We start from the raw sequence: 27,820 nt of genomic DNA on the forward strand, positions 1-27,820 counted from the left end.
TATATGGTTGCTACTTCGCGGATTTTCGCCTATCACGGGGTTCTGGAAACTAACCCTTGCGGTAGACAAGGGACCACTGATCTTCGAGATCCCCTTCGAGATCAATGCGATCCCGAGGGTACTCGTTGCTTCAGGACCCAGTGGTTCAGGATCTCCTGGGTAGCATGTGGCTGGTGGTGTCTTCAGCATGTTCCATGAAGCTTTGGAGGTTCCAGAAGCATGCTGGGGAACAACCAGGGGGAGAACTCCAGTTCTGTCTGATTAAATGAGCAGCTATACTCTTTAAAAAGGGGTAAAATTTGCCTGACCAGTGGTTGGCACAGTGAATAGAACATTGACCTGAGATACTGAAGCCCAGACCCCAAGGTTGCTGACTTGAGCACAGGCTCACCAGCTTGAGCACAGGCTCATCTAGCTTGAGTATAGGGTCACTGGCTTGAGTGTGGGATCATTCACATGATCCCATAGTTGCTGGCTTGAGCAAGGGGTCACTGGCTAGGCTGGAGCCCCCCTTCTCCAGGTCAAGGCACAGATAAGAAGCAATCAATGAACAACTAAAGTGCTGCAACTACAAGTTGGTGCTTTTCATCTTTCTCCCTTCCCCTCTGGCTCAAGAAAGAAAGAAAGAAAGAAAGAAAGAAAGAAAGAAAGAAAGAAAGAAAGAAAGAAAGAAAGAAAGAAAGAAAGAAAGAAAGAAAGAAAGAAAGAAAGAAAGAAAGAAAGAAAGAAAGAAAGAAAGAAAGAAAGAAAGAGAGAGAGAGAGAGAGAGAGAGAAAGAAAGAGAGAGAAAGAGGGAGGGAGGGAGGGAGGGAGGGAGGGAGGGAGGGAGGGAGGGAGGGAGGGAAGGAAGGAAGGAAGAAAGGGTAGTATAAAATTTGGTTTGAAGAATGCCATGGCTAAGAACATCTAAAAGCCTTCTATGCTGTCTGTTTTTAACAAATGTGGATTATTTTGAAAGAGTTCTAGCTCCAACTGTTTACGTGATGGTAGTGGAAATACCACAGGTGTGGGGATGTCACTTGAGTTTAACCCAAGCTCTGTTCTATGTGCTGTCTGGGCCCAATTGCTATAGAACCTGTTTCAGTATCTGCTCCTCCAGGTTTGCTGTGATGACCAAACAATACAACACACACAAAGTCCAAATTGTGTCTACCATGTAAAAGGCACTCAATAAAAGGTAAATTCATTTCCTAAATGAGATTGATTCACATATTGAATAATCGGCACTGGTGGCTGCCTATTCCTTGTCTTCCTTCTCCAGTGAGTCCTGCTATTTTGCGTACCTATCCTCTTTCACACAGCCATGTGCACCAAAGGAAGCTGACCTCATCTCAAGCTTCAGGAAAGGAAACCCTGATCATTTTAAAACACCCTCTTTGTTAATGATTGGCATAGGAATGGCCAAGTGACCCACTTCTGTCCACTGAGATGTGAGGTCAGCTAGAGAGGCTTCTGGGAAAGTTTCCTTGCTCCTAAGAGACACAGAAGACAGGCTTTCTTCTCCTGACACTGCTGCATCTGCTGAAATCAAAACACTTTCTGTTCAATGCCCGTTAGAGTTTTGTTGGGGGTTACTCACAGCCCCAATTGTCCTGCTACTCAATTTAGTAATCAAAAGTGGAACTATTATGATAGACCCTAAAATGAGGAGCTGCTGAGCAGCAGAGGTAGGACAGAGGGTATAAGGTCCCTAGTCCTTAGGTTAGGAAGCCAGTGCCCCTGTGTTACATAGTTGTGACACAACTGGTTAAAATATTACCAGTTTTACCCTGGGTACAGTTTAAGAAAATGCAGTATGAGTGAAATGACAACTTTTTAAAAACCCAGAACTATCAAATTGGACATTTAAAGAAAAGGGAAAAAACTGAGGGGTGTTCATGTTAAGCTTGGGGTGAAGGTAGAGAAGAAAACATGGCTTTACTAAGAGGTCTTTTCTGCCTGCAGCCCAAGTCAGACTGACCTTCTAATTAGAGCAGAAAATCCCTCAATGGTTTTGTTTTGTTTTGTTTTGTTGTTTTGTTTTGTTTTTTACAGAGGCAGAGATAGACAGGGACAGACAGACAGGAACGGAGAGAGATGAGAAGCATCAATCATCAGTTTCTCGTTGCGCGTTGCGACTTCTTAGTTGTTCATTGATTGCTTTCTCACATGTGCCTTGACTGTGGGCCTTCAGCAGACCGAGTAACCCCTGCTGGAGCCAGGGACCTTGGGTCCAAGCTGGTGAGCTCTTTGCTCAGGCCAGATGAGCCCGCGCTCAAGCTGGCGACCTCGGGGTCTCGAACCTGGGTCCTTCCGCATCCCAGTCCGACACTCTATCCACTGCGCCACCACCTGGTCAGGCCCCTCAATGGTTTTAAACAGGAGGAAGGTGACATAATTTAGTCTCCATTTTAAGACTGTGTGTCCTTCCACATGGAGACTGGAAAAGATGGGCCAGAGAAAACGTGCACAGCAGCTGAAGGATGTGCCCTACAAGGCCAGGTGAGTTGAGCTAGAGACCTGGGCTAAGCAGTAACACAGATGGGGAAAATGCGTGAATTCAAGATACTGTAGAGATAAAACAAAAAGAACCTGCATGGTAGTGCCAATTTCTGAGATGGAGAAGGGAGAGGGGAGGGACCAGAGGTGGGGGAAGAAATCGAGAACTGCATTTTGGATGTGTTAAGTAAGACACATCAATAAGACAGTAAATGGAGTAAGGAAGTAAAGGAGTTAAGACCCCTGCCAGGTGGCTCAGTGGACAAAGCATCATCCAGGTGCACCTACAGTTAGGACACCTACAAGAAGCAAGCAGCAAGTATACAACTAAATGGAACTATGTGTAACAGCTAGTTGATACTTCTCACTCTCTCTCTCCTCCTTCCCCTCACACCTGCCCCAAATCAATGGAAATTTTTTTAAAAAAAGGAGGAGGAGGCGGCGGCAGAGGAGGTAGGTCCATCTCTCTCCATCTATTCTACCTCATATTCCAGGCCACTAGAAATATGAAATAGATAAAACCATTTGGTGGTGATGAATATGAGGGATAGCAATCACTGGCTCTTTCAGGGAACCTGTGATTAAGCAGCCCATGGAGGAAGTGAGAATCTGCCCCAAAAGCCTGAGAAGCCTACGGGGAAGGTGGTTAAAGGGACCTCAGAAAGGAATACGTGAGGTCTTACTGTGTCTGGGGGCAGTGGCTGCGAGAGTCCTCAACCCGTTTTCAGTCTATGGGTGTACACCATGTTCCTGAAAGCCCAGAGGTTCAGGGAGACAAGGCAGGACTGATGGCAAAGCCAAGGCTTGAAGAAAAGTATTAAACCACAAGAAGTCTGATTTGAAAGATGTCCAAGTCCCTTGTCAGCCCAGTTGGTTGGCCCAGAGGCAGCCCTGACACTACAGGAGTGGAGGTTGGCCTCTACATACAGGGCTACATGCAGCCTGGGGGCGGGGCTTCCAGTGCAAGTTCCCCATACAGGACCTTGTACTTCTGTCCACATTAGTGTTTAGTCAGTTGTGTTTCTCTGCTCCTACACCTATGCAGCTGGAGGAAAAAGTACAAAAAAGCATGGTTTTCATTTCAGCTGGGTTGATGCTGCCCAGTGATCTGGTGTAGTCAGCTTCCTCTTATCTCCTCTACATCGTTCCAAACTTTCCATTCTCTCTCTGGATGATCTTATTTGTGACTTCACAATAAATAAAATTGTTGGGGCAAAGCTACCAAAACTTCATCCATAACCCATTTATATGTGCATCTAACCTGGTTTCCTTTATATCTCACGTCTCATACCCTCCCACCACCAACCAGCCAGCCTCGCTCCTGTATCTTCCAATGCTCCTTTCTTTTCCATCAACATGTATGCCTGCTCAAACTTCTTGCACTTTAAAAACAAATTCCCTTCCCCAACACCACACTACTCCCCACCCACTGTCGCACCTCTTGCTAGCCTTGCTTCATCACTCCTTTATGTGGCCAGTGACTGTTTCTTCATCTCCCACTCAAATTCTACAGGTTTATCACACAGACACAGGCTTTAAGTCAATAATTATATAAGGCGCCTCACCACAAAGCACTCCACCTCTCCACCTCCCCCTCCCAAAAGTAAGTCATTTTTAAATCTTTTAGCTAGTTATTTTGGTACTTATTCTAAGTAATAAGTCAGCTCTAAGTAATCAGTCCCTATTGACTTCCAGTTTTCAGGTTCAGGCGCTAAAACTGACTTCCTACCATGGGGACTGAAGACTGAGCCCGCCTCTTGAAGACTGAGCACGCCTCCTTTTCTCACACATTCACACATTTCTTACTTCCAATACACATGCTGATAGTAAGACTATGAGGACACCATTATATGCAGCTGAGCTAGGTAGTAAACTATGGCTACTCTTTCTCCCTTGCACAACCTGCTGCTTTAACTATTCCAGAATTACTGATTCCTTATGTCATCACCCCATCTGCCTAGTTTTTTATGTATTTATCACTGACTCCAGCCTCAAAGCTGCCCATTCTGTAAGAATCTTGTCCCGTGCTCAGGGACACTCGGGGTGCCTCTCCACACCTGAGTCAGACAGCCTGTGTCCCAGAGGAATGTGTTCCTCCTTCTTGGTTTGCTCTTCTCTTTATTGTAATTCAATCCTCCAGTAGCTTCTCAGTAGACCACATGTTTACATGTGAAAATGCCCTTATTCTGTTGATTCTTTGGTGAGGTTTAGAATTTGAAGTTGGAAATCATTTCCCGTTTTTTTTTAATTTCATTTTTTTAAAAACTTGATTTTCATAAAATTCTCACAATAGCAAAATAACAATATATTACTTAGTTTTACATTTGTGGGCAGATTATTTCAGAACAAACCAAATGAACATATTAGAGTTGGTTAAGCCTCCGTTTAGAATCTGCAGTATTTGGATACATCTGCAAGGACGCCTCTTCTTCCCTGGGACTTCTCTATATTCAGAAGCCCTCCAGGCTCTTTTTCCCAGGATTTAGAAATTAGTAATCTGAAATACTAGCATTTCCTATCTTAAAGTTTCCCAAAGCCATAACCATCAGTGACTAATATCAACTGAACAAGGGGGTAAGTTTTCAAACATTAAGTACTGCCCACGTTCTGCAGTCTTTACATGAACCAGTTGAATTAGTCGTTTTTCCCTTTCTTCACCATTCCCAGGACAAATATAGAAGTCCAATCAGGTATCGATAGTAATAAAGCTTAATTCCCTTTATGAGTATGATACACTAAAATGCAAAAGCTTATAGACAATGTTCAGTCATACTGTGAGTCTTGTGAGAAGCTGGAAGACATCATTAACTCACCATCATTCTAGAATCTTCTAGAACTCAGTCTCACAATTTCCTGGATACAATTCCTCTCAAACCTTTTCCTCGTAGATTAAATTCTAAAACTAACCTGTTGATTAAAAGAGATTTACCTCACCAATGGACTTATCTGTTATTTCCTCCTTATTGTGAGATGGATGGCATAACAGAGCAGAGGCAAAGAGGTGTACAATCAATTCTCCAGATGTAAAGCCAAAAAGGTCAGAGCTTCCACAGCATGCCAACAGCTTGCTGATGCCCACATCATGGTAGTTGAAATAACAAAGCCTGGCAAAAGTGAGCGCAGAGAGGGCCAGAAGGCCCATGTGGGCAGCTGTCTGCAGTGCATCCCCTTTAACATAGTAACAACTTGTCTGAGGCCCCAGTGACTGTGGAGAGTGAGGACCGCGGCCAGGGAGTAATCCATCGTAGCGGAAGGATTCACATAAGCAGCTGGAAGTAGGCCCAGGAGCAAAACACTGACAACCCTCTCTCCAGTCCAGTGGAGAGATGCAGCCTTGGAACCAGAATGGCGGCTAGGTGACAGGTGAATGTGCTGTATTCCACACCATCCTGTGGTAGGTTGGTCCGGGAGAAACGCTGAGATCTGAGCAGGTCTGACCACTCGGGTTCGGATAAAGAGAGCTCGGGTTCCTCTGGCCCCGCAGAGGACACTCAGCCTACAGATACTGGCCATCTCGCTTCTCAGCGTTCAAGGTCACCCGGCCCCCTGCCATTTCCCCAGTTTTGAAGGTGCAGCTCTGTAAGTTACATCTCCACAACGCTGCTGTGCACACCTGAACACTTTTTGAGTCTTGGACATTTGAGGGTGACTTGCCTTCTTTCTTGAAGGACCTTTGCCTCTGGTGTTGCTAAAATTTCACCATAATATATTCACTATATTTCTGTTTTTATCTAATTTGCTGAGCACTTGAATCTGGAAACTCATGTTCAGTTATGAATAATTTTCATGATTTAAAAAAAATTTCTCAGCCTCTGTTTTCTCTTTCTGGAACTCTTTTATTATTCAGATGCTAAATGTCTTTAATCAATTCTAATTTTTTTCCTAATCTTTTTTTCTTTACTTTCTGGGTATTTTCTCAGCTTATACTTCTATTGGGTTTTTATTTCTTTCAATTTTGTCTCTAAACATGACTTTTTCATGGGTGCACTATCTTCTCTTATTACCTAAATATATTTAAGATGTTTCCTTCTCCTTGAAGACTGTTTTTCCCAAGTTGATTGTTGTCTGTTCTGACATCCACCCTTCACCTTGAAGATTCTATTAAGATGTCTGGGAATCCTCAGTTTACCGCTGTGATTTAAAAGTGAAGCACTAAACCCATATTTAAAACGAAGTACATGGGTGGGGTTTGAAGGTTGTAGGCTCTTTCTCTGGGTAATGTGGTTAGTCAATTCCTTAGGAACTTTTAATGTCACTCTTAGTGTTTCTGCCAAAGCTGGTTATATTCCCTAGAGAAGGAACTGTCCATCTCCAACCTAGAGTCTGTATGCATGTGTGTGTGTATGTATATATGGCATGCATGTTTTAGTGTGTATGAAATTCATGTTAAACCTAACCCCCAAGGGGATGATATTAGAAGGAGGGGAACTTCTGGGCAGTGATTAGGTCATGAGAGTGGAGCCCCATGAATGGGATTAGTGCCCTTAAAAGAGACCCCCACAGGCTCTGGCTGATTGGCTCAGTGGTAGAGCGTCAGCCTGGCGTGCGGAAGTCCTGGGTTCGATTCCCGGCCAGGGCACACAGGAGAAGTGCCCATCTGCTTCTCCACCCCTCCCCCTCTCCTTCCTCTCTGTCTCTCTCTTCCCCTCTGTCTCTCTCTTCCCCTCCCTCAGCCAAGGCTCCATTGGAGCAAAGATGGCCCGGGCGCTGGGGATGGCTCCATGGCCTCTGCCTCAGGCGCTAGAGTGGCTCTGGTCACAACAGAGCAACACCCTGGATGGGCAGAGCGTTGCCCCCTGGTGGGCATGCCGGTGGATCCTGGTCGGGTGCATGCGGGAGTCTGTCTGACTGCCTCCCCATTTCCAGCTTCAGAAAATACAAAAAAAAAAAAAAGAGAGAGAGACCCCCCCACACACAGAGCTCCCTCACCCTTTTTACTATAAAAGGACACAGTGAGAAGTTAGCTGGCTGTGAAGCAGGAAGCCATTATAAGACACCAAATCTGCTGCCTTTAACTTGGACTTTTAGCCTCCAGAACTGTGAGAAATATATGTCTGTTGTTTATAAGCCTCCAAGTCTGTGGTGTTCAGTTATAGCAGCCTAAGCTGACAAAGACAGTGGTCTTGTTAGTATGGCCCCTGTCCTCAGTCTTCTGCTAGGGTGGAGGATAAGAAGTTGCCAAAATACTCAAAACAGGGGGGGGGAAATGGAGGAGTTAAACAACTTTCTGCCAATCTTTCTGGGTTTTTTGCTCTACCTTTTCATCATACTTCCAGAAGAACGTGGTGTCATCAATTAAAAAAAAATTCTCACATCTTTTTAGAGTGCTCGGGCCTAAGATTCAATTTTCTCAGATGAGCTAATTCAGTCATCACTCATTTATCTGCTTTCCAACTTCCAAAAATGTTGTGTCTGTCATGTCTTTTCTGCTTTCTTTGCCCTTATGGGTTTAGGCCTTTAAAAAGAAATCCTTTGTCATTTTAGTATGGTTTCAGGAAGCAACCAAAGTAAATACATGTTTAGTAAACCAGATTATCTGAAGTCTACCACTCATATTCTAGCCCACTGTAGCCTGGCTTCTAGCTTCACTGGAACTGACCATGCTAATGTTGCCAATGACTTTCAGAGTGTCAGTTAAAAGAACACCTGTCCACCTTTATTTTACTTGCTCTCTCTATAGCACTGAATGCTGAAAACCACTTAAATGCTTAAACTCTTTCCTCTCTTGAATTCAACAGTAAGTCTATCTTTTGGAATCAGTTGTCACTTTTTTCACAAAATCCCCTTGCCTTTTTAATCTCAAGCCTGCTGTTCCTCAGGCTTGCTTCTGAGACCTCTGCTCTTTTCATTCTTGATACTATGCTGGAGGAAGCTCATCGAGACCCTTAAACTGAACTACCTTAACTACCACTTACATTCTGAAAACCCTAAAACCGCTATTTGCAGCCCAAAGCACTGGAGTATGGCTCTATTTCCCCAGTAGCCTTCTGAACAATTCTATTTGGATTTCTCATAAACACCCCAAATTCAACACGTCAAAAACAAAATTTATCACTGTTTTTACACAAACCTATTACATATCCCGTTTTCTGTCAGTGAAGGTTCCTACCCTTGCAGAAAATTGAAGATCCTATTGAGATTCCAACCACTGACTCACGATCCCCATCTAAGCAGTCTCTAAGTCTTACTGACGCAACCTCTTAACCTCAAAAACAGAAGTACTTAAAATGTAGTGTGCATGCAACATCACTTACAGGGCTTACTAAATACCAGTTCCTCAGCCTCATTCTCCAGTTTCTGATCCAGCAGATCTGGGGTGAGGACCAAGAACTCTGCTGCTCATCTGGGGATTACACTTTCAGAACCACTACTCCACACCATCCCCTCCTGACCAGTCCCACTGCAACTGCCTTGGTCCAACCCATCAGCTGTCCCTGCTTGCTGAGACTACAACTCTTAGCCAAAAAGCACCCTACCTCTGACCTTCTTAAAATATCCTCCAATCTACAACTAGAAAGGTCTTCCTTAAAAAAATTCTCCTGTCTTCTTGTTGCCTCCTGGATTATCAAGGGGCATAGGCGACCCTTACAGCTTATAGGTTTTGAGCCTCAAAGTTATTGTTGTTCCTTTTTTCAAAGGATCAACAACAATGGCTCTGGGAAACTTCCACTAAATGGCAAATCGCTCTTGCAAATCAATGGACAACTTTATACTGAAACTGTCAACTTAAAATCAGCTCAAAGACTAGAATTATATGCCATTATCATGGCTTTTCAGCATTTGCCATATTCCCCCTTTAATCTATATACAGACAGCAAATATTTACTTATGGTGTTTCCACTATAAAGACTGCGGTCTTAGGGACAACTGCTGATGAACTGTTTCAGCAGTTCCTCCTTCTTCGAAGACTTGTATGTCAACATAGAGCTCCATGTTTTACAGGACATACTCGAGCTCACTCCATGCTCCTTGGAGCTTTAGCACAAGGGAATGCCCTTGTTGAACAAGCTACCCAAAAGAAAATTATTTGGAGCAACCATGACAGATCGAGCAATTCAGTCTCATACTATTCATCACCAGAACGCTGCAGCCCGGTGTAAACAGTTTCAACTTTCTCCGGAAGCAGCACAGCACATTGGGAAATCCTGTCCAAGGGGTCCTATACTACAATCTGTCCCTTAATTTGGAGTTAACCCTCAAGGACCCCTACCAGGACAACTTTGGCAAATGGATATTATTCATATACCTTCATTTGGCAAACAGTCCTATGTCCACGTTACAGTGGATACATATTCTGGATTTATAGTAACCTCTGTCAGAACAGGAGAGGCTGCTAAGCATGTTATAGCTCATTGTCTGTATTCATTGTTCTATTATTGGATTTCCTAAACTGGTTAAACTGACAATGCTCCCGCATATGGGGCAAAAGCATTTACTGTATTTTGTTAAACCTTTCTAATTATGTGTATTTCTTACAATCTTTAAAGTCAAGGTATTACTAAAGTGTACCCAGCAAATATTTTAAGGTCAATTTAAAAAATTTAAAAGGGGGGAGTCATATCCTGGAACTCCTACGGGTCTACCATACCATGCTTCTTACTTAAAAAATTTTAAATTTCTTTTGAATGCTGATGAACAGGAGACGCCAAATCTTTTTCTCCTGCAAACTACTACCGTCTTCATTTGAGCCAGCTAATAACACTGTTTTGTCTTTTTCCAAATAGCCCCAGATATATGGAAAAGATTTATATAGTTTGATGGGGATCCTCAAACCCCTCAGCGAGATCTTCTGAGCATGGCTTTTAAGATACCAAGAGGCAGAAAAAGCCCAATAGAGATCAGGGGAACTACCAGCTTTTAGGATACACCCTTAAAGGCTCCAACACCCCAAAGGGGTCTCATAGGATGCCATCTGGGTCCTGCTTCAATAGTGGAAAGGAATGTCATTGAGCTAAAGCCTGCCAGACTTACATGCCTCTGCTGTGAGGAAACAGGGACATTGGAAGGTAGGCTTCCCCCTCGCTTCTCTAAGGGAGGGTTCAGTCTCTTCCAGCCCTGCTCCAGCCACCTATGACCTAACCTTGCCCAGAATGCTAGGGCTTGCCACTGAAGGCTGAAGGTGCCCAGGGCCGTCGGCCCCATCTACGACACTGTGGACAAGCCTAGGGTATTTCTTCCAAGAAGCAGGTAAACTGATCTCATTTGCACAAGGGCCACTTAACTATGTCTTGCCTGAATAGTCAGGTTTTTTATTCTTCCCTCAAAGATCTCTGTTGTGGGTGTTGATAGTCCTATTTTCTGCTGTGTTGTTTAATATATAGTGTTTCCTTTATTCCTCCTACCTCAATACCCCACTCATATTTCAGGCTGGGACCTACTCCTAATTTAGAGCTCTCTTTCCCCCTTTTGCCAACTTCTATTATGAATCTACCTTTGCCACCCAGCTTAGTGTATCCCAAGGTTCTCTTTACCATGCCACAGTTGCAGAGCTCCAGGGAAAAGCAACCTGGTCTCATCTCTCCAGGAAGAGGAGAACAGAAGCTCCATCTCCACACATGCTGCAGATGGCTTTTCCAATCTACCTGAATCATTACCAGCTAGAAGCAGCGGTCATTGGGACTTGGACGTGAGCTGCAAAGTATAGAATTGTGACAACAATTTCAGTGCCATGTGGACTTTTCCTGGATGTGGACTTTTCCTGGACTCCTGCTCCTTGGGACAGCTCCTAACAGACTGAACTGGGGTTGGGTTGCATTTATCAGGGACTTGGCATGGTGTTGGGGCCAACCTGGACTTGGTGAACTTGTTAAGGACACTACTCTTTCATGGATTCTTGCTGTATTGGCCAAGAGTTTGCTTAAAGGCTTTAATCACTGTAAAAAAATAAATAAATAAATAAAAATAGAAGACTGGATAAAGAAGAGGTGGCACATATACACTATGGTATACTATTCAGCCATAAGAAATGATGTCATCGGATCACTTACAACAAAATGGTGGCATCTTGATAACATTATACGGAGTGAAATAAGTAAATCAGAAAAAAACAAGAACTGCAGGATTCCATACATTGGTGGGACATAAAAACGAGACTAAGAGACATGGACAAGAGTGTGGTAGTTACAGGGGACGGGGGGAGGGAAGGAGGGAGAGAGGGAGGGAATGGGGGAGGGGCACAAAGAAAACTAGATAGAAGGTGACGGAGGACAATCTGACTTTGGGTGATGGATATGCAACAGAATTGAATGACAAGATAACCTGGACATGTTTTCTTTGAATATATGTACCCTGATTTATTGATGTCACCCCATTAAAATTAATAAAAACTTATTTATTTAAAAAAAAATTCTCCTGTCTTAAAAAAAAAAATTCTCCTGTCTTAAAATTTTTTAATGATTCCTCATAATTTTTCAAGACACCACTCAAACTCATTGGCCTAGTGTTCAAGACCCTTAATTACCAGGTCCTCTCACTAGCCTGCTCCTACCGCACATACTCTAGTCACACACACATCTTATTTACTCAAGTTTTCCCTATAGTTTCATACCTTTAGTGACTAAAATTTCAGTTGCTAGTATTCTGCAATATTTTTAAATACATATATATATATATTTTAAATTGGTCTAATACCATCACCTCATTATTTTTTTAAATGTTTATTTTACTGATTGGAAAGAGAAAGAGAGAGAAACAGGAACGTCAATCTGTTTCTGCATGTGCCCTGACCAGGAATCAAACTAGCAGCCTCTGCATATTGGGACAACACTCCATTCAACCAAGCTATCTGGATGTTTAAAAATTGCTTTTCTATTTAAAACACACCACATGTTTAGTTTTACTAATTTTTTTTTTTTTTTTTTTTTTTGAGAGAGAGAGAGAGGTAGGGAAAGAGAGACAGGAACATATATCTGTTTCTGCATATGCCCTGACCAGGAATCAAACTAGCAACTTCTGCATATTGGGACAACACTCCAATCAACCAAGCTATCGGATGTTTTAAAATTGCTTTTCTATTTAAAACACACCAGCCTGACCAGGCGGTGGCGCAGTGGATAGAGCGTCAGACTGGGATGCAGAAGACCCAGGTTCGAGACCCCGAGGTTGCCAGTGTGAGCGTGGGCTCATCTGGCTTGAGCAAAAAACTTGCCAGCTTGGATCCAAGGTCGCTGGCTCGAGCAAGGGGTCACTTGGTCTGCTGAAGGCCCGCAGTCAAGGCACATATGAGAAAGCAATCAATGAACAACTAAGGTGTCGCAATGCGCAACAAAAAACTAATGATTGATGCTTCTCATCTCTCCGTTCCTGTCTGTCCCTATCACTCTCTCTCTCTCTCTCTGTCTCTGTAAAAAAAAAAAAAAAAATTTAAAACACACCATATGTTTAGTTTTACTATTTTTTTTTCTTTTTGAGAAATGTAGGGAGAGAGACAGGAACATCGAGCTGCTCCTACATATGCCCTGACCTGGGAATTGAACCAGCAACTTCTGCCCAGGATAACACTCCAGCCAACCAAGCCATCAGTCCAGGGCTTAACTTTTTTTAAAACTGATTTTAGAGAGACAGAGAGAGAAAGGGAGAGAGAGAGCAGCGGAAAGGAAGCATTCATTTGTTGTTCCATTCGGTTCTGCATTCATTGGTTGCTTCCCATGTGTGCCCTGACCAGGGATTGAACCAGCAACCTTGTCATTTCAGGATGATGCTCTTAACTGATTGAGCTAACCCACCTGAGCTAACCAGCTAGGGCCAGTTTTACAGATTTTTAAAAAATTCTTTAAAAATAAACTACTAGTACCAATTCTTATACAATGAAATACCAGTACTAATTCCTAGATTTTGTTATTTTTCAAAAAAAATACCAAAATACTAGTACTGACTGAAATTTTGCTTATAGTTACCACATACATCCTTCGTGCCCTTCATGTTGCTCCTCCTTCCCAGAATATTTTTTCATTATTTAATAGCTAGCTAACTAATCATCCTATTAGGTTTACTAATTTTTATTTATTGATTGATTTTAGAGAGAGAGAAATACTGATTTGTTGTTCCACTTATTTATGCATTCATTGGTTGATTCTTGTATGTGCCCTGACTGGAGCTCAAACCCGAAACTTTCACAAATTGGGACAACACTCTAACCAACTGAACTACCTGGCCAGGGCAATCTTCCTAATATTTATTTATTCATTCACTCATTCATTCATTTTTGTGACAGAGACAGAGAGAGAGACAGAGAGAGGGACAGATAGGAAGGAAGAGAGATGAGAAGCATCAATTCTTTGTTGCGGCTCCTTAGTCTCCTTAGTTGTTCATTGATTGCTTTCTCATATGAGTCTTGACAGGGGTGGGGGATGGGGGGGTCTGCAGCAGAGTGACCCCTTGCTCAAGCCAGCAACCCTCCTGCTCAAGCTGGTGAGCCCATGCTCAAGCCAGCGACCTCGGGGTCTCAAACCTGGGTCCTCCACGTCCTAGTCCAATGCTCTATCCACTGCGCCACTGCCTAGTCAGGCAATCATCCTAGTATTAAACACATGTGCAGTATCATCCCCTTTTGGGCAGCCTTCAGCACTGGATTCGGATAGACACGACTGCAATCCCCAGAGCACTTGTGCAGCCCTCCCCCCAAACTCTTTTCACCTCAAACTACAATTACACCGACTGCGATCTCCACGGGTCAGGAACCACATTTTGATTCCATACATCCACTAACATGGCACCTGCCATCCAAAAGGTGCTCAGTGAAGGTTCACTGAGTTAATAATGACTTGTCCTCAATAAATAAGTTTGCAAAACTAGATTTCTAGCCTGACTGGTGGTGGTACAGTAGATAAAACGTCAACCTGGAACACTGAGGTCACCAGTTCAAAACCCCAAGGCCACTGGCTCTGAGCGCAGGCTCATCAGCACAGGGTCATTGGTTTGAGCAGAGGATCATCTACATGATCCCAAAGTTCACGAGCTTGAGCCCAAAGGTCACTGGCAAGAAAAGTCCAAGATAACTGGTTTGACCAAGGGGACAGTGGCACAGCCCCGGTGAAGGTACATAGGAGAAGCAATCAACACACAACTAAAGCGACAGCAACTATAAGTTGATGCTACTCTCTTTCTCTCCTCCCTCTCTCGGAGCAATCAATGCACAAAGTGAAAGTAACTACAAGTTGATGTTTCTCACCCTCTCTCCCTTCCTGTCTCTCTCTCTTTCTCTCTCTTTCTCTCAAAATAAAAATAAAGCTAGAGCCTGACCTGTGGTGGTGCAGTGGACAAAGTGTGTCTACCTGGAACCCTGAGGTCACCGGTTCAAAACCCTGCCCTTGTCTGGTCAAGGCACATGTGGGAGTTGATGCTTCCTGTTCCTCCCCCCTTCTCTCTCTCTCTCACTCACTCTCTTATTTCTAAAATGAATATTTTTTTTAAAGTTTAAAAAAAAGATTTATAAAACACATTAATGAGCCCTCCCTTGCCACCCTTCCTACAAACCACTCTTTTGAATGACACTGAATACTGTGACCAATCTATATTCAACTAATTTCCTTTTGCTTGCTCTTTCATTCCAAGTTATGAGCATCAAAATAAGGCTAGGCCAAGAATACCAGCCAAGTAGATGAAACAGCCCTATCCCTTTCTCATTAAATTCATCTTCAGGTCCAATTCTGTGAACTGTCCTCAGTATGCAAACACTGATTTGGCATTCACGCTTTCTAAGCACCCCTGGCCCAATGCGACAGCACCCCTGCTGTACGCCCCAGCCCGCACTCTGAGCTCCACTAGCGGCCTGATGCAGGAGAGGTTAAAGGGAGACTGCAACACCTGAAGCTAGGAGGTCTGCTCTTGGACTCCGCTCGACTGGCTCAGACACTAGATGTAGTGATCTCTTTGGGCAATGCCGTGCCAACTCCCTCACTGCCATCTGCATCCCTGAAGTGCTGTATGGAAAAATGTAAAAATACCAGATCCATGTACATCTAATTAATGTGAATTTTTCATTGTCTTCTATAACAATAGCTTTATTATTAAAAACAGCCAGCGCCTGACCTGTGGTGGCACAGTGGGTGAAGCGTGGACCTGGAATGCTGAGGTCGCTGGTTCAAAACCCTGGGCTTGCCTGGTCAAGGCACATACAGGAGTTGATGCTTCCTGCTCCTTCCCCGCCCTTCTCTCTCTTTCTTTCTCTCTCTCTCTCTCTCACTCTCCCTCTCCCTCTCTCACTCATTCTCTCTTGTCTCTAAAATGAATAAATAAATTTTAAAAAAAAACCAGCCAGCATGCCCAGGCAGTAAACCAGGTACCAACTTTCCATCTCTACCTTCTCCCATTCCCCTACCTCCAACCCTTTGGTTGGCCAACTTTGCTTCCCTCTCAAATATCTTTTTTTCTTTCAGTTACAAATGATTAGAGCATAGTCAGCTATTTTCTGGTGTTGCTCAATAATGACTACATTATTTATTTGTTTGTTTGTTTAATTTTTTTTACCTTTGACCCCCTTCACTCATTCCCTATCAAGTACTTCTGATCTTCAGTTCTACCTGTGGGAAACACTAAAAGTCTACCTATTGTCACATTGTGCTTATCTTTTTCTGTGTGATGTTGCCTCCCTCTTTAAACTGTGAACCCCGTGATGACAAAGGCACATACTATGTCTTATACAAGTGTGAGTATCCCTAGCATGAAAATCTTATTTTTGAAGCACCCTGGATATTAACCTTCATACTCTGCTTGGTGTGTCATGTGAACAGTGACCGAGCTGTTCAAAAGAGTAAGTGGGAAAAAGAGAAACAACAGGACTGAAGGCAGGTGTCACACAGTGGTGTGTCAGTTCTATAATACCTGTTTAATTGAAACCTTGTAATAAAAGTTTAAATACATAAAATGTGTGGGCTTTTTTTTTTTATCAAAAGAACATTTCCCACATCCCCAGCCTGTGTGCACAGAGGAGGGCCATGGAAACTGGCTCCCTACAGGGAATGGAGAAATGGCAGGTCCAACTCTGGTTGGCTTCGTCTTCCTCAAAAATGATCTGTAGTGAATTCAGAGTCTCAGGTGAATGAGAACTCTACCCCACACTGGCTTTCTTCAAGTACTTGGAGTCCACGCAAGGCAATCTGTACCATGGAGAATGCTCCTCTCGGCTTCAGAAGACAAGGAAAAGCAGAGCTTCATGTCTGGGCAGCACTATGTTCTCGACGGTGCGTTCCATGGAGTGCACCTGCTGGGGGGAGGCCGTCAGGAAGGCCAGAGGCCCGATGCGCTGCTCGGCACAGGAGTGGCAGAGGTAGCCACCCTTGTTCTCCTTCCTGTTGCTCTGCAGTGAGGGAGAAGGAAAAGGGGAGGGGGACAATCAGAACACAAGGACTGCCCACCGAGAAATGCCACATTGCTGTCATGCTGCCAAAGGACTATGTATTATGATTCTGATATTTTCAGATGTGCAGACCTCTGAGGTAATACTTCCCACTGCACAGTCATCTAGCGTAGACTCAACTCTATCAAATTCCCTTACCACAGAAACCCAGATATATTAAGGCGAGGGATGAAGAGCCAACAACAAGTTTACTAGGTCCTCCAGGTAAGCAGTTCTCGGAGTGCCGGTTAGCCCGACCTCCCAGCCTGTGCTATCCACACTGCTAGGTCATCATCATCATCTTTGACAGAGGTAGACCTGGCATCTTTTGTGCCTTACATGTGAAAAACTACTAAGGATTATACAAATTTCTCTTATATCTCCCTCACCCACAGCTCAGAAAGCACATAGCTCAATGCAATAAAACACAAATGATTGGCCTGGCTTGTGGTACAGTGGATAAAGCATAGACCTAGAATGCCAAGGTTGCCAGTTTGAAACCTTGGGCTTGCCTGGTCAAGGCACACACAACAAGCAATCAGTGAACACCAAAGTGAAGTGGCTATGGGTTGATACTTCTCGATCTCCCAACCCGTCTCCTCTCTCTGTAAAATTAATAAATAAAATCTTGTCTGACTGGTGGTGGCACAGTGAATAGAGCATCAACTTGGGATGCTAGTGAAACCCTGAGGTTGCCAGGTTGAGCATGGGCTCGTCTGACTTGAGCACAGGCTCACCAGCTTGAGTGCAGGCTCATCCAGCTTGAGCACAGGCTCACCAGCTTGAGCGTGGGCTCATCCGACTTGAGCACAGGCTCACCAGGTTGAGCACAAGGTCACTGGCTTGAGCACAGCTCACCAGCTTGAGCGCAGGCTCACCAGCCTGAGCGCAGGGTAGCCAGCTTTAACATAGGGTCATCGACATGATCCCAAGGTCACTGGCTTAGCCCTAAGGTTGCTGGCTTGAGCAAGGGGTCACTGGCTTGGCTGGATCCCCCCAGTCAAAACACATAAGAGAAGTAATCAATAAACAACTAAAGTGCTACAACTACAAGTTGATGCTTTTCTTCTCTCTCTCTTCTTGCTTCTCTCTCTCAAATATTGAATAAATAAGTAAATAAATAAAATCTTAAAACACACAAATGATTCGATTAAATTCTGCCCAGACCACATACATAAGTGATGGGGAGCTTCTTCATGGTGAGCACAGTGTCTACCGGGATGGCGTTATTGCACTGCCCCACGCAGCAGTGAACCACTTCTGTCTTTAAAACATTACTTGTCAGCTCTGCTTGCAAGAAGTACTCCTGGAAAGAAAAGAGTGAGAAAGAGTAATAGTAATACCTCTGACACATTCTACTTGGAAACTCTGATGGCTAAGGGGCTGGAAATACAATACTCCAATGCCCCAAATCTTGCTGCTAGATATAAAACTGCTTCATGGCTCCTTCCTAGACTATAAGATCTGGGAGTTTACAAAGCACCTTACTTTAATGTAACTAAACCTACGAGCACTAACTGCAGTGCTTGGCACATAGCAAGGGCTCTATACATTAATATTTGTCAACTGAAAGAATAGGTTAATTAATTAATTAAGCCACTCATTCTTTGGTAATATCTTGGGTGTCTGATACTTTCACAGGTATGAAGACCAGTAACTGTGGGGAGATACCATCACTCAACTGTGAAGGGCTTATATCAAACTGTGCGCTGTACTGGCAGATGGATCACTGCTAGCTGCTGTAAACACTGTCAAAGGGGGAAAAGCTTCACTGGAATCCCTGGCCTTCAGGAATCCAAAGCCACATGATACTACTGCCTATACCTCCCCTCCTCAAATCATGCCATGTTGTTTTGTTTTTAAATGTTTTGCCTCCCTACTAGCCATCAGGCCCTTTGCTTATAAAGTACTATACACATAATCCTCACCTATGATTTCCTGGGGGTGATACTGTCATCATCCCCACTGCACATATGAGGGCACTGGAGCTGAGAAATTAGGTCACTTGTGCAAAAGATCACAGAACTAGGCTGCAGCAGGTGTGGGTCTTAAACACAGGTGTGCCTAAATCCAGAGCCTGTGTTCTTAATCACCAAGCAACTCTCCATCTCTCCTATAATCTCCAGATATAAAGCTAAATGACATGGAAGTACATGATTCAACAGCACTTCTGTCGTGTAGAGAGACAGACTCCTGAATGTGCCCCAGCTGGGATCCACACAGCAACCCCCATCTGGGGCTGATGCTTAAATGAACCAAGCTATCATCAGCACCTAGGGCTGATGCTCAAATTAATAGAGCCTGGCTTCAAGAGGAAAAGAGAGAGAGAGAAAGGGGAGTGTAGGAAAATGCTGTGAAGAATTAGAGACAGAGAGGCGCCCTGGGGTGAAAGCCCTGAGGAGCCGAGAGTCCAGGGGCCTCTCTGACCCATACTGGAAACTGTGTGCTCAAAAAAGCAAAACAGCAGGATGAGATTCAGTAACAGAAAAATTTTAGGCTCTCAGAACAGAGATTAGAAGCCAACATGTTTCTTGTCCTTTACTTCACCCCCTGAAAACTTCTGCTGTCTGCTTTCTTGAGGTATTTGTACTGGCTAATAAATATCTGAGTAAGGCTGGGGACAGGACTTCAGTCCTTGGATCTGCTGGCTGGGGCTGTTTCCTCCCCTCAGCTCCTCGGAGCATGTCATCTGGTCTCTGAGTAGTTCATTGTTGCCATGACAGGTGGTGCCCTGCATGAGGACTAAGTTAGTATTTAGCAATTTTAGATTGCTACTTTTATGAATATATTTACGATCTGTAGAAACAGGTTCTTTTATTGGCAAACAAACAGATCTTCAGAAGATATAATAGAGATAACAGGAATATTTTGTAAACCTAGGCAAAACAAACATTTTTTGTTAAGAACATCAAAAGACATTAATCAAATTTAAACTCGTAATATCAAATGCTTTTCTAGATCACCTGGTTAAAAAAAATTTGGAGCCTGACCAGGCGGTGGTGCAGTAAATAGAGCATTGAACTGGGATGTGGAGGACCCAGGTTTGAGACCCTGAGGTCGCCAGCTTGAGCTCATCTGGTTTGAGCACAGCTCACCAGCTTGGACCCAAGGTCGCTGGCTCGAGCAAGGGGTTACTTGGTCTGCTGAAGGCCCATGGTTAAGGCACATATGAGAAAGCAATCAATGAACAACTAAGGTGTTGCAACGAAAAACTGATGATTGATGCTTCTCATCTCTCTCCGTTCATATCTATCCTTCTCTCTCTGTCTCTGTAAAAAAAAAAAAAAAATTGGAATATTTTTATATTTTACAGTATTATAAATCATTTTTCTATTGTTCTCAGGATTACACTAGTTCCCAGGTCTCTAGGAGAAGGCTTTAAGATATTTAAGACCTGGTTTCTGCCTGACCAGGCGGTGGCGCAGTGGATAGAGAGTTGGACTGGGATGTGGAGGACCTAGGTTCGAGACCCCAAGGTCGCCAACTTGAGCGCGAGCTCATCTGGTTTGAGCAAGGCTCACCAGCTTGAGCCCAAGGTCCCTGGCTCGAGCAAAGGGTCACTTGGTCTGCTGTAGCTCTCTGGTCAAGGCACATATGAGAAATCAATCAATGAACAACTAAAAAGCTGCAACGAAGAATTGATGTTTTTCATCTCTCTCCCTTCCTGTCTGTCCCAATCTGTCCCTCTCTTTGTCTCTGTCTCTGCCACAAAAAAAAAAAAAAAAAAAAAGACCTGGTCTTTCTTTTTTTTTCTTAAAATTACCCTCAGTTTTGTTTTTTTTAAAGATCCAAATTAAAATTATCCTAGTTACAGTACTAAGTCTAGTTTTAACTTGGTCTGGTGATTTGCATGAATACAACAAGAATAGTAATTGATCACATTGGCTTTTTACAATCTGCTTTGTTGGAACATTATAAGGAATTTTTAGATTGAGTTTTATTAGCCTCTCAGGGCACAAACAATAGCCAGATTACACAGTTGTTATTAGGCTCTGCCAGTAATCTTTCTGAAAACGTTCCTCTTTCTCACAGTTGTAACAGCTTTGTGGCCTTGGTCACAGACTATCTCCCTTTCCCAACCCCCAGGTCCCTCCTGAAGGCCTTGTCTCAAGGACACTCCCCAGAACCTTCCCAGGGTGGAGGGAGTTGCTTAAGGGGCGGGGAGGGTTGGGTGAGGAAAATTTGAGTTTTTAAAGGGGCTTTGGATATAAAGGAGCCCTGGACCCAAACCTAACATTCCAGCCTTTTGTTTTTTAAGGAAAAGGGGCAAAGGTCTCTTCTTCTGTAGCTACTTCCTGCTGGTTAGGATTGGTGAAATATCTAGGGGGAGGGGCTGGTCTGAGGCTCGGGCTAGGTGGTGAGAACAGTTCTTACAAGCTCTTTCCAATCCCAAGGGGTCATTCCATATCCCATCCTGATTGCTTCAACCATCCCCTTGGTAAAAGTGCTTTCCCAGTCTTCTAAGTCTAAGTTCCCTCCTTTGAATACCAAGGGCATTGTTGTCGGATCGTGAGCAAGAGGGCAGTTAAATTCCAGTGCAACACCCTGCAGCTTGGAGGAGACCCTGTAGGTGTAACTTGTGGCTCCACTGCTCAGGGGAAAGGGAATTCCTCATGATGGAGGAAAGATGAAGGGAAAGGGAAATCCCTGGCCTGATCCCTAAAAGTGACCTTGCCACAAGCATTCAAGGGCTCTTCCCCTGCTGCTTATGTCCCTTACCAAATGCAACGAGTGGACATCCTTTCCTTTGCCAGGCTTTGGGAAGTCATTTTTCTGTTTCACCACATAGGGCACCGCTTGTCACAGTGACAATGAACTAACTGCCCAGAGACCAGATGAAATGTTTCGAGGGGGCAAGGAGAGGCAACAGTCCTGGTCAGCAGACCAAAAGACTAAAGCCCTGGCCCCAGCCTTACTCAGATATTTATTAGCAAGCACAAATAACTCAAAGAAGCAGACAGCAGAAGTTTTCAGGGGGTGAAGTAAAGAATAAAGAACATGCTGACTTCTAATCTCTGTTCTGAGAGCCTAAACATTTTCTGTTGCTGAATCTTATCCTGCTGTTTTGCTGTTTCCAGCATGCACTGTTTCCATTACAGGTCAGCGAGGCCCCTGGACTCTCATCTACTCAGGGCCTTCACCTAGGGCACCTCTCTTTCTCTAATTCTTCACAGCATATTCCGTCATATTCCCCTTTTGCGTTTTGGTAAAGATTAACAGAGGGAGGGGAAGAGAAGCAGATGGCTGCTTCTCATGTATGTCTTGACCAGGAATCAAACCTAGGACATCCACATGTGGGGCCAACTCTATCCACTGAGCCAACCAGCCAGGGCTCTATAAATTTTATAAGTTAATAATTGACTTTGGTTATGGAAAAAAGGCCCATAAATTTTAGAGATGTGTACTACAAATATATAAAGAGGTGATTTGTACATGTTAATTTAATCTATTATTTTCTTGACTTTTAAATGTCTCAAAATTTTCCTAAATTAAAAAAAAATACTATTTAACCTCTGTTCTAAAATAGTACTACTGCTCTATATTACCCCCATTAAAAGTTACCAACAGTGCCTGACCAGGTGGTGGCACAGTAGATAGAGCATCGGACTGGGGTACAGAGGACCCAGGTTCGAAACCCCAGGGTCACTAGCTTAAGCACAGGCTCATCCAGCTTGAGCACAGGCTCACCAGTTTGAGCACAGGGTCGCTGGTTTGAACGTGGGATCACAGACATGACCCCATGGTTGCTGGTATGAGCTTAAAGGTCGCTGGTTTGAGCCCAAGGTTGCTGGCTTGAGCAACGGGTCACTCACCCTGCTGTAGCCCCCTCCCCCACGTCAAGGCACATATGAGAAAGCAATCAATGAACAAATAAGGAGCCGCAACAAAGAACTGATGCTTCTCATCTTTCTCCCTTCTGGTCTGTCTGTCACTGTCTGTCCCTCTCTCTGACTCTCTCTCTGTCACTAAAAAAAAAAAGTTACCAATATGACAATACGGTTTTGTTACAGATCTAACCACTAATATAACACTGTTTCTATGAGAAAACTATACTGCAGATATACTCAAGATCAAAGTCTATATAAAATGTTATGTGATAGGTAGACTATTTGTATCTAACAATTATTATTCTACTCTACTCCTTAAAATGAACAAAAGCCACCCTTATCTCTAAACCAGGGGTCAGCAAACTATAACCAGGGGCCAAATCCAGACCAATGCCTATTGTAAATAAAGTTTAGTGGGGTCACAGCCACACTCATTTATTAATGCATTCCTGTGGTTGCTCTCTCACCACACAGAGTTGAGTAGTGTAACAGAGATCCCACGGCCTGCAAAGTCTAACACATTTGCTGCCTGGCTCTTTACAGAAAAGCTAGCAGAGCTCTGCTCTATCTCCACTGGTGACCCCGGTGCTACTGATGATGCATCCAAGAAAAGAGGCTTCAGTCCCAGCTCTGCCGTGTAAGCTGCCACACAGGCAACAGGTCACACAAAGTGAGGGTCAGGCCGGGCAAAGCTGCCTGGGAAACATGCAGCTGATTTCAAATTCCAGAAGCATTCTTATGGCCAAATGGGCCTGACTCAGAGAAAAGTGAAAAGGAGACTTTAAAGAACAAACTTCAATAAAAATGTAAGATAATTAATTAGTCTTAGCCAAGAAGCTTTTGCTGTTCTGACTGGCTATACAGAGTAGTTATCTGTAAAGTTTCTACCTTTTAAGCTCTGATATTCTCCTCAAAATGTAAAGAAAAATCCTACTTATTTACTTGTTGAGTATTTTTTCACCTGCATTGGGGGCTCTGTGAGGGCAGGAATTTCCCTTGTCCACCATTACAGCTTCAATGCCTAGAAATGTGCTTGGCACCCATTAGGCACTCAATAAATATTCAATTCTGAGTATCAGGGGTCATTTTACCACCACTTAACCACTCTGAGACTGTGACTACCACCCCACTAGAGGTTCAAAGCCACTGGCAGCAATGCTCACTCTACTCCACATAATCTTACCTCCTTGGGAGAACATGCATATACACTGGGACCAAATCACCCTGCTCTACAAAATCTGTTGTTTTGGAAATAGTTAAGGAAGAAGAGTATTTATAACTTTTACACTTAAGTTTTAGGTTTCAGGCTTAAGTATCTTTGGTTTAGGGAAAGCTGTATTAAATAGTAACTGTTAGCTCAAATTCTGTCCTTGTTTCCAACAGGTCTGAAAAGACTAAACGGCTTATACTCTAGCCCATGAAAGGCAGAAAGGAGGTAGAAATAAGAGAGAGCAGGAGAAAGGTGGTTTGCAGGGGTAAAGAAAGAGGGCTGACACTTTTCTACATCTCAGTCAGTGACAAGAGGCAGGTGTCTAAATACTCTTTCTCCCCTGGCAAGCACATATGTTCTTTTCTGCAAAATTTATTGGCAGCAGAGTAGTTGCCACTTTAAAAGAAACTAGAAAGTGAGAGGGAGAAAGTTAAAAAACAGAAAACATCCTTGCTGTTTTTTTCCCCAAGAGTGTTGAGCACTAATTAAATAAGGGAGAAATTAAGAAAAATATGAAGGCCCTGGCTGGTTGGCTCAGTGGTAGAGTGTCAGCCCAGTGTGTGGACATCCTGGGTTCGATTCCTGGTCAAGGCACACAGAAGAGGTGCCTATCTGCTTCTCCACCCTTCCCCTTCTTGCTTCTCTCTCTCTCTCTCTCTCTCTCTCTCTTCCCTCCTACAGCAATGACTCAATTGGAGGGAGTTGGCCCTGGGTGCTAAGGATGACCCCATAGCCTCTGTCTCAGGCACTAAGAGGAGCTCAGTTGCTGAGCAATGGAGCAACACCCCAGATGGGCAGAGCATCACCCCCTAGTCAGCTTGCTGGGTGGATCCCAGTTGGTGTGCATGTGGGAGTCTGTCTCTCTGCCTCCCCTCCTCTCAATGAATAAAAAAATAAAATAAAATATATATTTTAAAAAAAGAACCCGAAAAATATGAACAGCCCTGGCTGGATAGCTCCGTTGGTTAGAACACTGTCCTGCAGCACAGAGGTTGTTGGTTCAATCTCCAGTAAGGGCACATATAGGAAAAGATTGATGTTCCTGTCTCTGTCTGTCTCTCTCTTTCTCTTTCTCTTCCCCTTCCTCTCTCATTAAAATCAATAAAAGAAAAGGGGGAAAAAGAACTACATGAACACAGCTGATATTTTTATCAGAACTTTTAAAACTCAATTAGGAAAGAATTTCGGAAAGAACCCACGTTTTTGTTTCTTTGGTGAGGATACTTCCTGCACTAACAATAGGCCTCTGGGAACTCAAGAAAGAGAAGCCCTGCTCTTCCAGCCAGGACAGGTCAATCCCTCATTCAAATCCAATAAAATCCGGATGCTGTTAAATTAACGTGTACTACCATCTCTTACCCCAGCCAAAGTCAAAATGTTCTCCAATGATTTGGTCATGATGAGACGCTTCTTGGCACGAGTTACTGCAACATACAGTAAATTCCATTCATCCTCAGAAAATGACTCTAAAGAAGATAAAAAGAAAAAAATATATCAACTCAAAAGTCTGCTTACAAAGATTCCATTCTCATCTAAATGTTAACCACCCCTCATCCACATACCATCCCAGAAAAACCCACACAAGATTTGTTAACTATATGTGCAAGTTTCCTACAAACACCAACTCCATAAATAAACAAAACTTAATAAGCTTGAGGCACAAAATACTGAGTTTTAGTTAGAACTACTACTGGTAAACCCTGGGAACCAGTTCACTGGTTATTCAACACCTGTGATGTGCCCAGTGCATTTTCTGTTCATTCTCCCAGTTTCCTCACAACGACCCTATAGGACTGATGAGGAAACTGAGATTTATGGAGGGTAAGACATTTGGACAATTATGCCATGGCTAATTGGTCCAAGAGTTTAACACAAGTCTCTAAAACCCAAGTTCCTTCCCTTTTCTAAAGCTCTTACTCAGGCCAATGTGGAAATGTCTTACGTTATCACAGGATACCCACAGAAGAAAAATAATTTCAAGTCTGTACTGCCTACCTTACGCCTCAGTTCTCCCATTTACAATACCTAGCACAATGGTAAAAACTCAGTAAGAGGCTGTTGATCTATGAATATACTAAAAGCCATTAAACCGTATATTTTAAATGGATGGATTATGTGGTTGTGACACACATTTCAAAAAGCTGTTTCCCAAAATATATATATGTAAACATGAATGAACAGCAGGGGGGAAAACACAGTATACTAAGCAAACTTCTCTTTTCCAATATAAAGCAATTGATAACTCTCTATGGCCATTTTTCCCCCACTCCACTTTAATTTATGTTGATACCATGTCTTTCTCTCGTTTTATGAATACATTCATCAGATACAAGGGGTTTTTAGTATTTTTCAGCCCACCAATGTACACTATGCCTCAAATTTTGAATCCACAGTTAAATGAGAGCTTTTATTTGTCTGTAGGAAAATCTCAAATGATTTTATTCTAACATTTAAAACCAAAACAATAACACTGATGCTTAGAGTTTAACAACTAGTCTTGAGCATAAATTTATACATAAGCAGACAAATAATAGAGTGCTTATTATTTCACCTTTTATGATTTTATGGCCTCTTTAATAAAAAGGAGTTAATGAAAAAAAACATCTTGGTGAGCAGGTAAACTGTACGTTTTAAAGCTTTTATGAGTCTGATGGTGAAAACCCAAAATGAAGAGCTAATGTAGGCCCTGGCCGGTTGGCTCAGTGGTAGAGCGTCGGCCTGGCATGCAGGAGTCCCGGGTTCGATTTCCGGCCAGGGCACACAGAAGTGCCCATTTGCTTCTCCACCCCTCCCCCTCTCCTTCCTCTCTGTCTCTCTCTTCCCCTCCCACAGCCAAGGCTCCACTGGAGCAAAGTTGGCCCGGGCGCTGAGGATGGCTCTGTGGCCTCTGCCTCAGGCGCTAGAATGGCTCTGGTTGCAACAGAGCGAGGCCCCAGATGGGAAGAGCATCGCCCCCTGGTGGGCGTGCCGGGTGGATCCCGGTCGGGCGCATGCGGGAGTCTGTCTGACTGCCTCCCCATTTCCAACTTCAGAAAAATACAAAAAAAAAAAAGAAAGAGCTAATGTAGGCTAAACAGGGACACAGCAGATATAACTGCCTGAGAAGCAGCCCCAAGAGGGTGGGCTCCAGAAGTACAGTTTTTCTAAAAAAAGGAATATATGAATAAAATATTTAAGACTAGGAGGTGCTTTTTCTTCTTCTAGAAGAATCCTTCCATGAGACCACACCATCCAACAAAAAGCAAGGCGTCCCAAGGAAGCATCCATCACCTCTCAGAGAGGTTCTTGAGTGCAACCGGTCTTACCAACTCTGAAGTGGGGCAGCTGTGCAAGGTTGTGCCTGGCACAAGGCACTTTCACAAAGTCATCCAAAACATGAACAGTATCAAATTCCAGGCCTTTGGCTTTGTGCACAGTACCCAAAATGTATTCTGGAATAGACACAGCAGAGCGTTAGATGGGGGCCTGACAACAAGGGACACAACAGAGGGGCAAAAATGTCTTCTTCCTACTAGACCTTAAAGCTAACCTCAGTTTCCTGCCTGTGTGTGGCTTTGTGGGAAAAAGAGGAAGGAGGGGAAAACAGAAAGAAAAAGAGAGAGCAAAAAAGGGAAAAATAAAAGATGAGGTGAAAAGTAGAAAGTCTGTTGCAGGTGAGTTGGTGCAACTCAGAACTGCATTCCAGAGTTAGTGACTTGCCCACCACCTAAGCTTCACACACAAGGGACGGAGGCCTAGAAGAGGAATGAATACCTTGCTCAAAGTCACACGGCAGCAGAGTTGGGGCCAGAAAGTCCCATTCTACCAGCTTGAAGGTAGAACAGAAGTAAAGGCACCTAAGGAAAAATGGCAGCTCAGCCCCCTTCTCTTAGGCAATGCCAGGAACACGACAAAGCCACCCTTGGCCACACACGATATTCATACAGCCAAGAAGCATCAGACCATCTATTCTTCCTCCTGGTGGTAAGT

At 43.6% G+C, this 27,820-nt stretch overlaps 1 protein-coding gene and 1 pseudogene across 4 annotated transcripts in view; both read right to left on the reverse strand.

Annotated features, from left to right (window-relative positions):
* Positions 1 to 5,394: 5,394 nt before the first annotated feature.
* Positions 5,395 to 6,015, reverse strand: LOC136338076 (succinate dehydrogenase [ubiquinone] cytochrome b small subunit, mitochondrial pseudogene; annotated as a pseudogene).
* Positions 6,016 to 16,276: 10,261 nt separating this feature from the next.
* FBH1 (F-box DNA helicase 1) overlaps positions 16,277 to 27,820 on the reverse strand; it is a 50,943-nt gene continuing 39,399 nt past the window's right edge. For all 4 annotated transcript variants that reach the window (XM_066280069.1, XM_066280066.1, XM_066280067.1 and 1 more), the window contains 4 exons: positions 27,157 to 27,282; positions 25,211 to 25,317; positions 17,988 to 18,119; positions 16,277 to 16,774 (listed from right to left, as the gene is read on the reverse strand). In XM_066280069.1, coding sequence (XP_066136166.1) covers positions 16,604 to 16,774; positions 17,988 to 18,119; positions 25,211 to 25,317; positions 27,157 to 27,282 — 536 coding nt within the window. In that variant the 3' untranslated portion in view covers positions 16,277 to 16,603. The remainder of the gene's footprint in view (positions 16,775 to 17,987; positions 18,120 to 25,210; positions 25,318 to 27,156; positions 27,283 to 27,820) is intronic.

This window comes from Saccopteryx bilineata, chromosome 5, assembly GCF_036850765.1.
Source record: "Saccopteryx bilineata isolate mSacBil1 chromosome 5, mSacBil1_pri_phased_curated, whole genome shotgun sequence".
NCBI lineage: Eukaryota > Metazoa > Chordata > Mammalia > Chiroptera > Emballonuridae > Saccopteryx > Saccopteryx bilineata.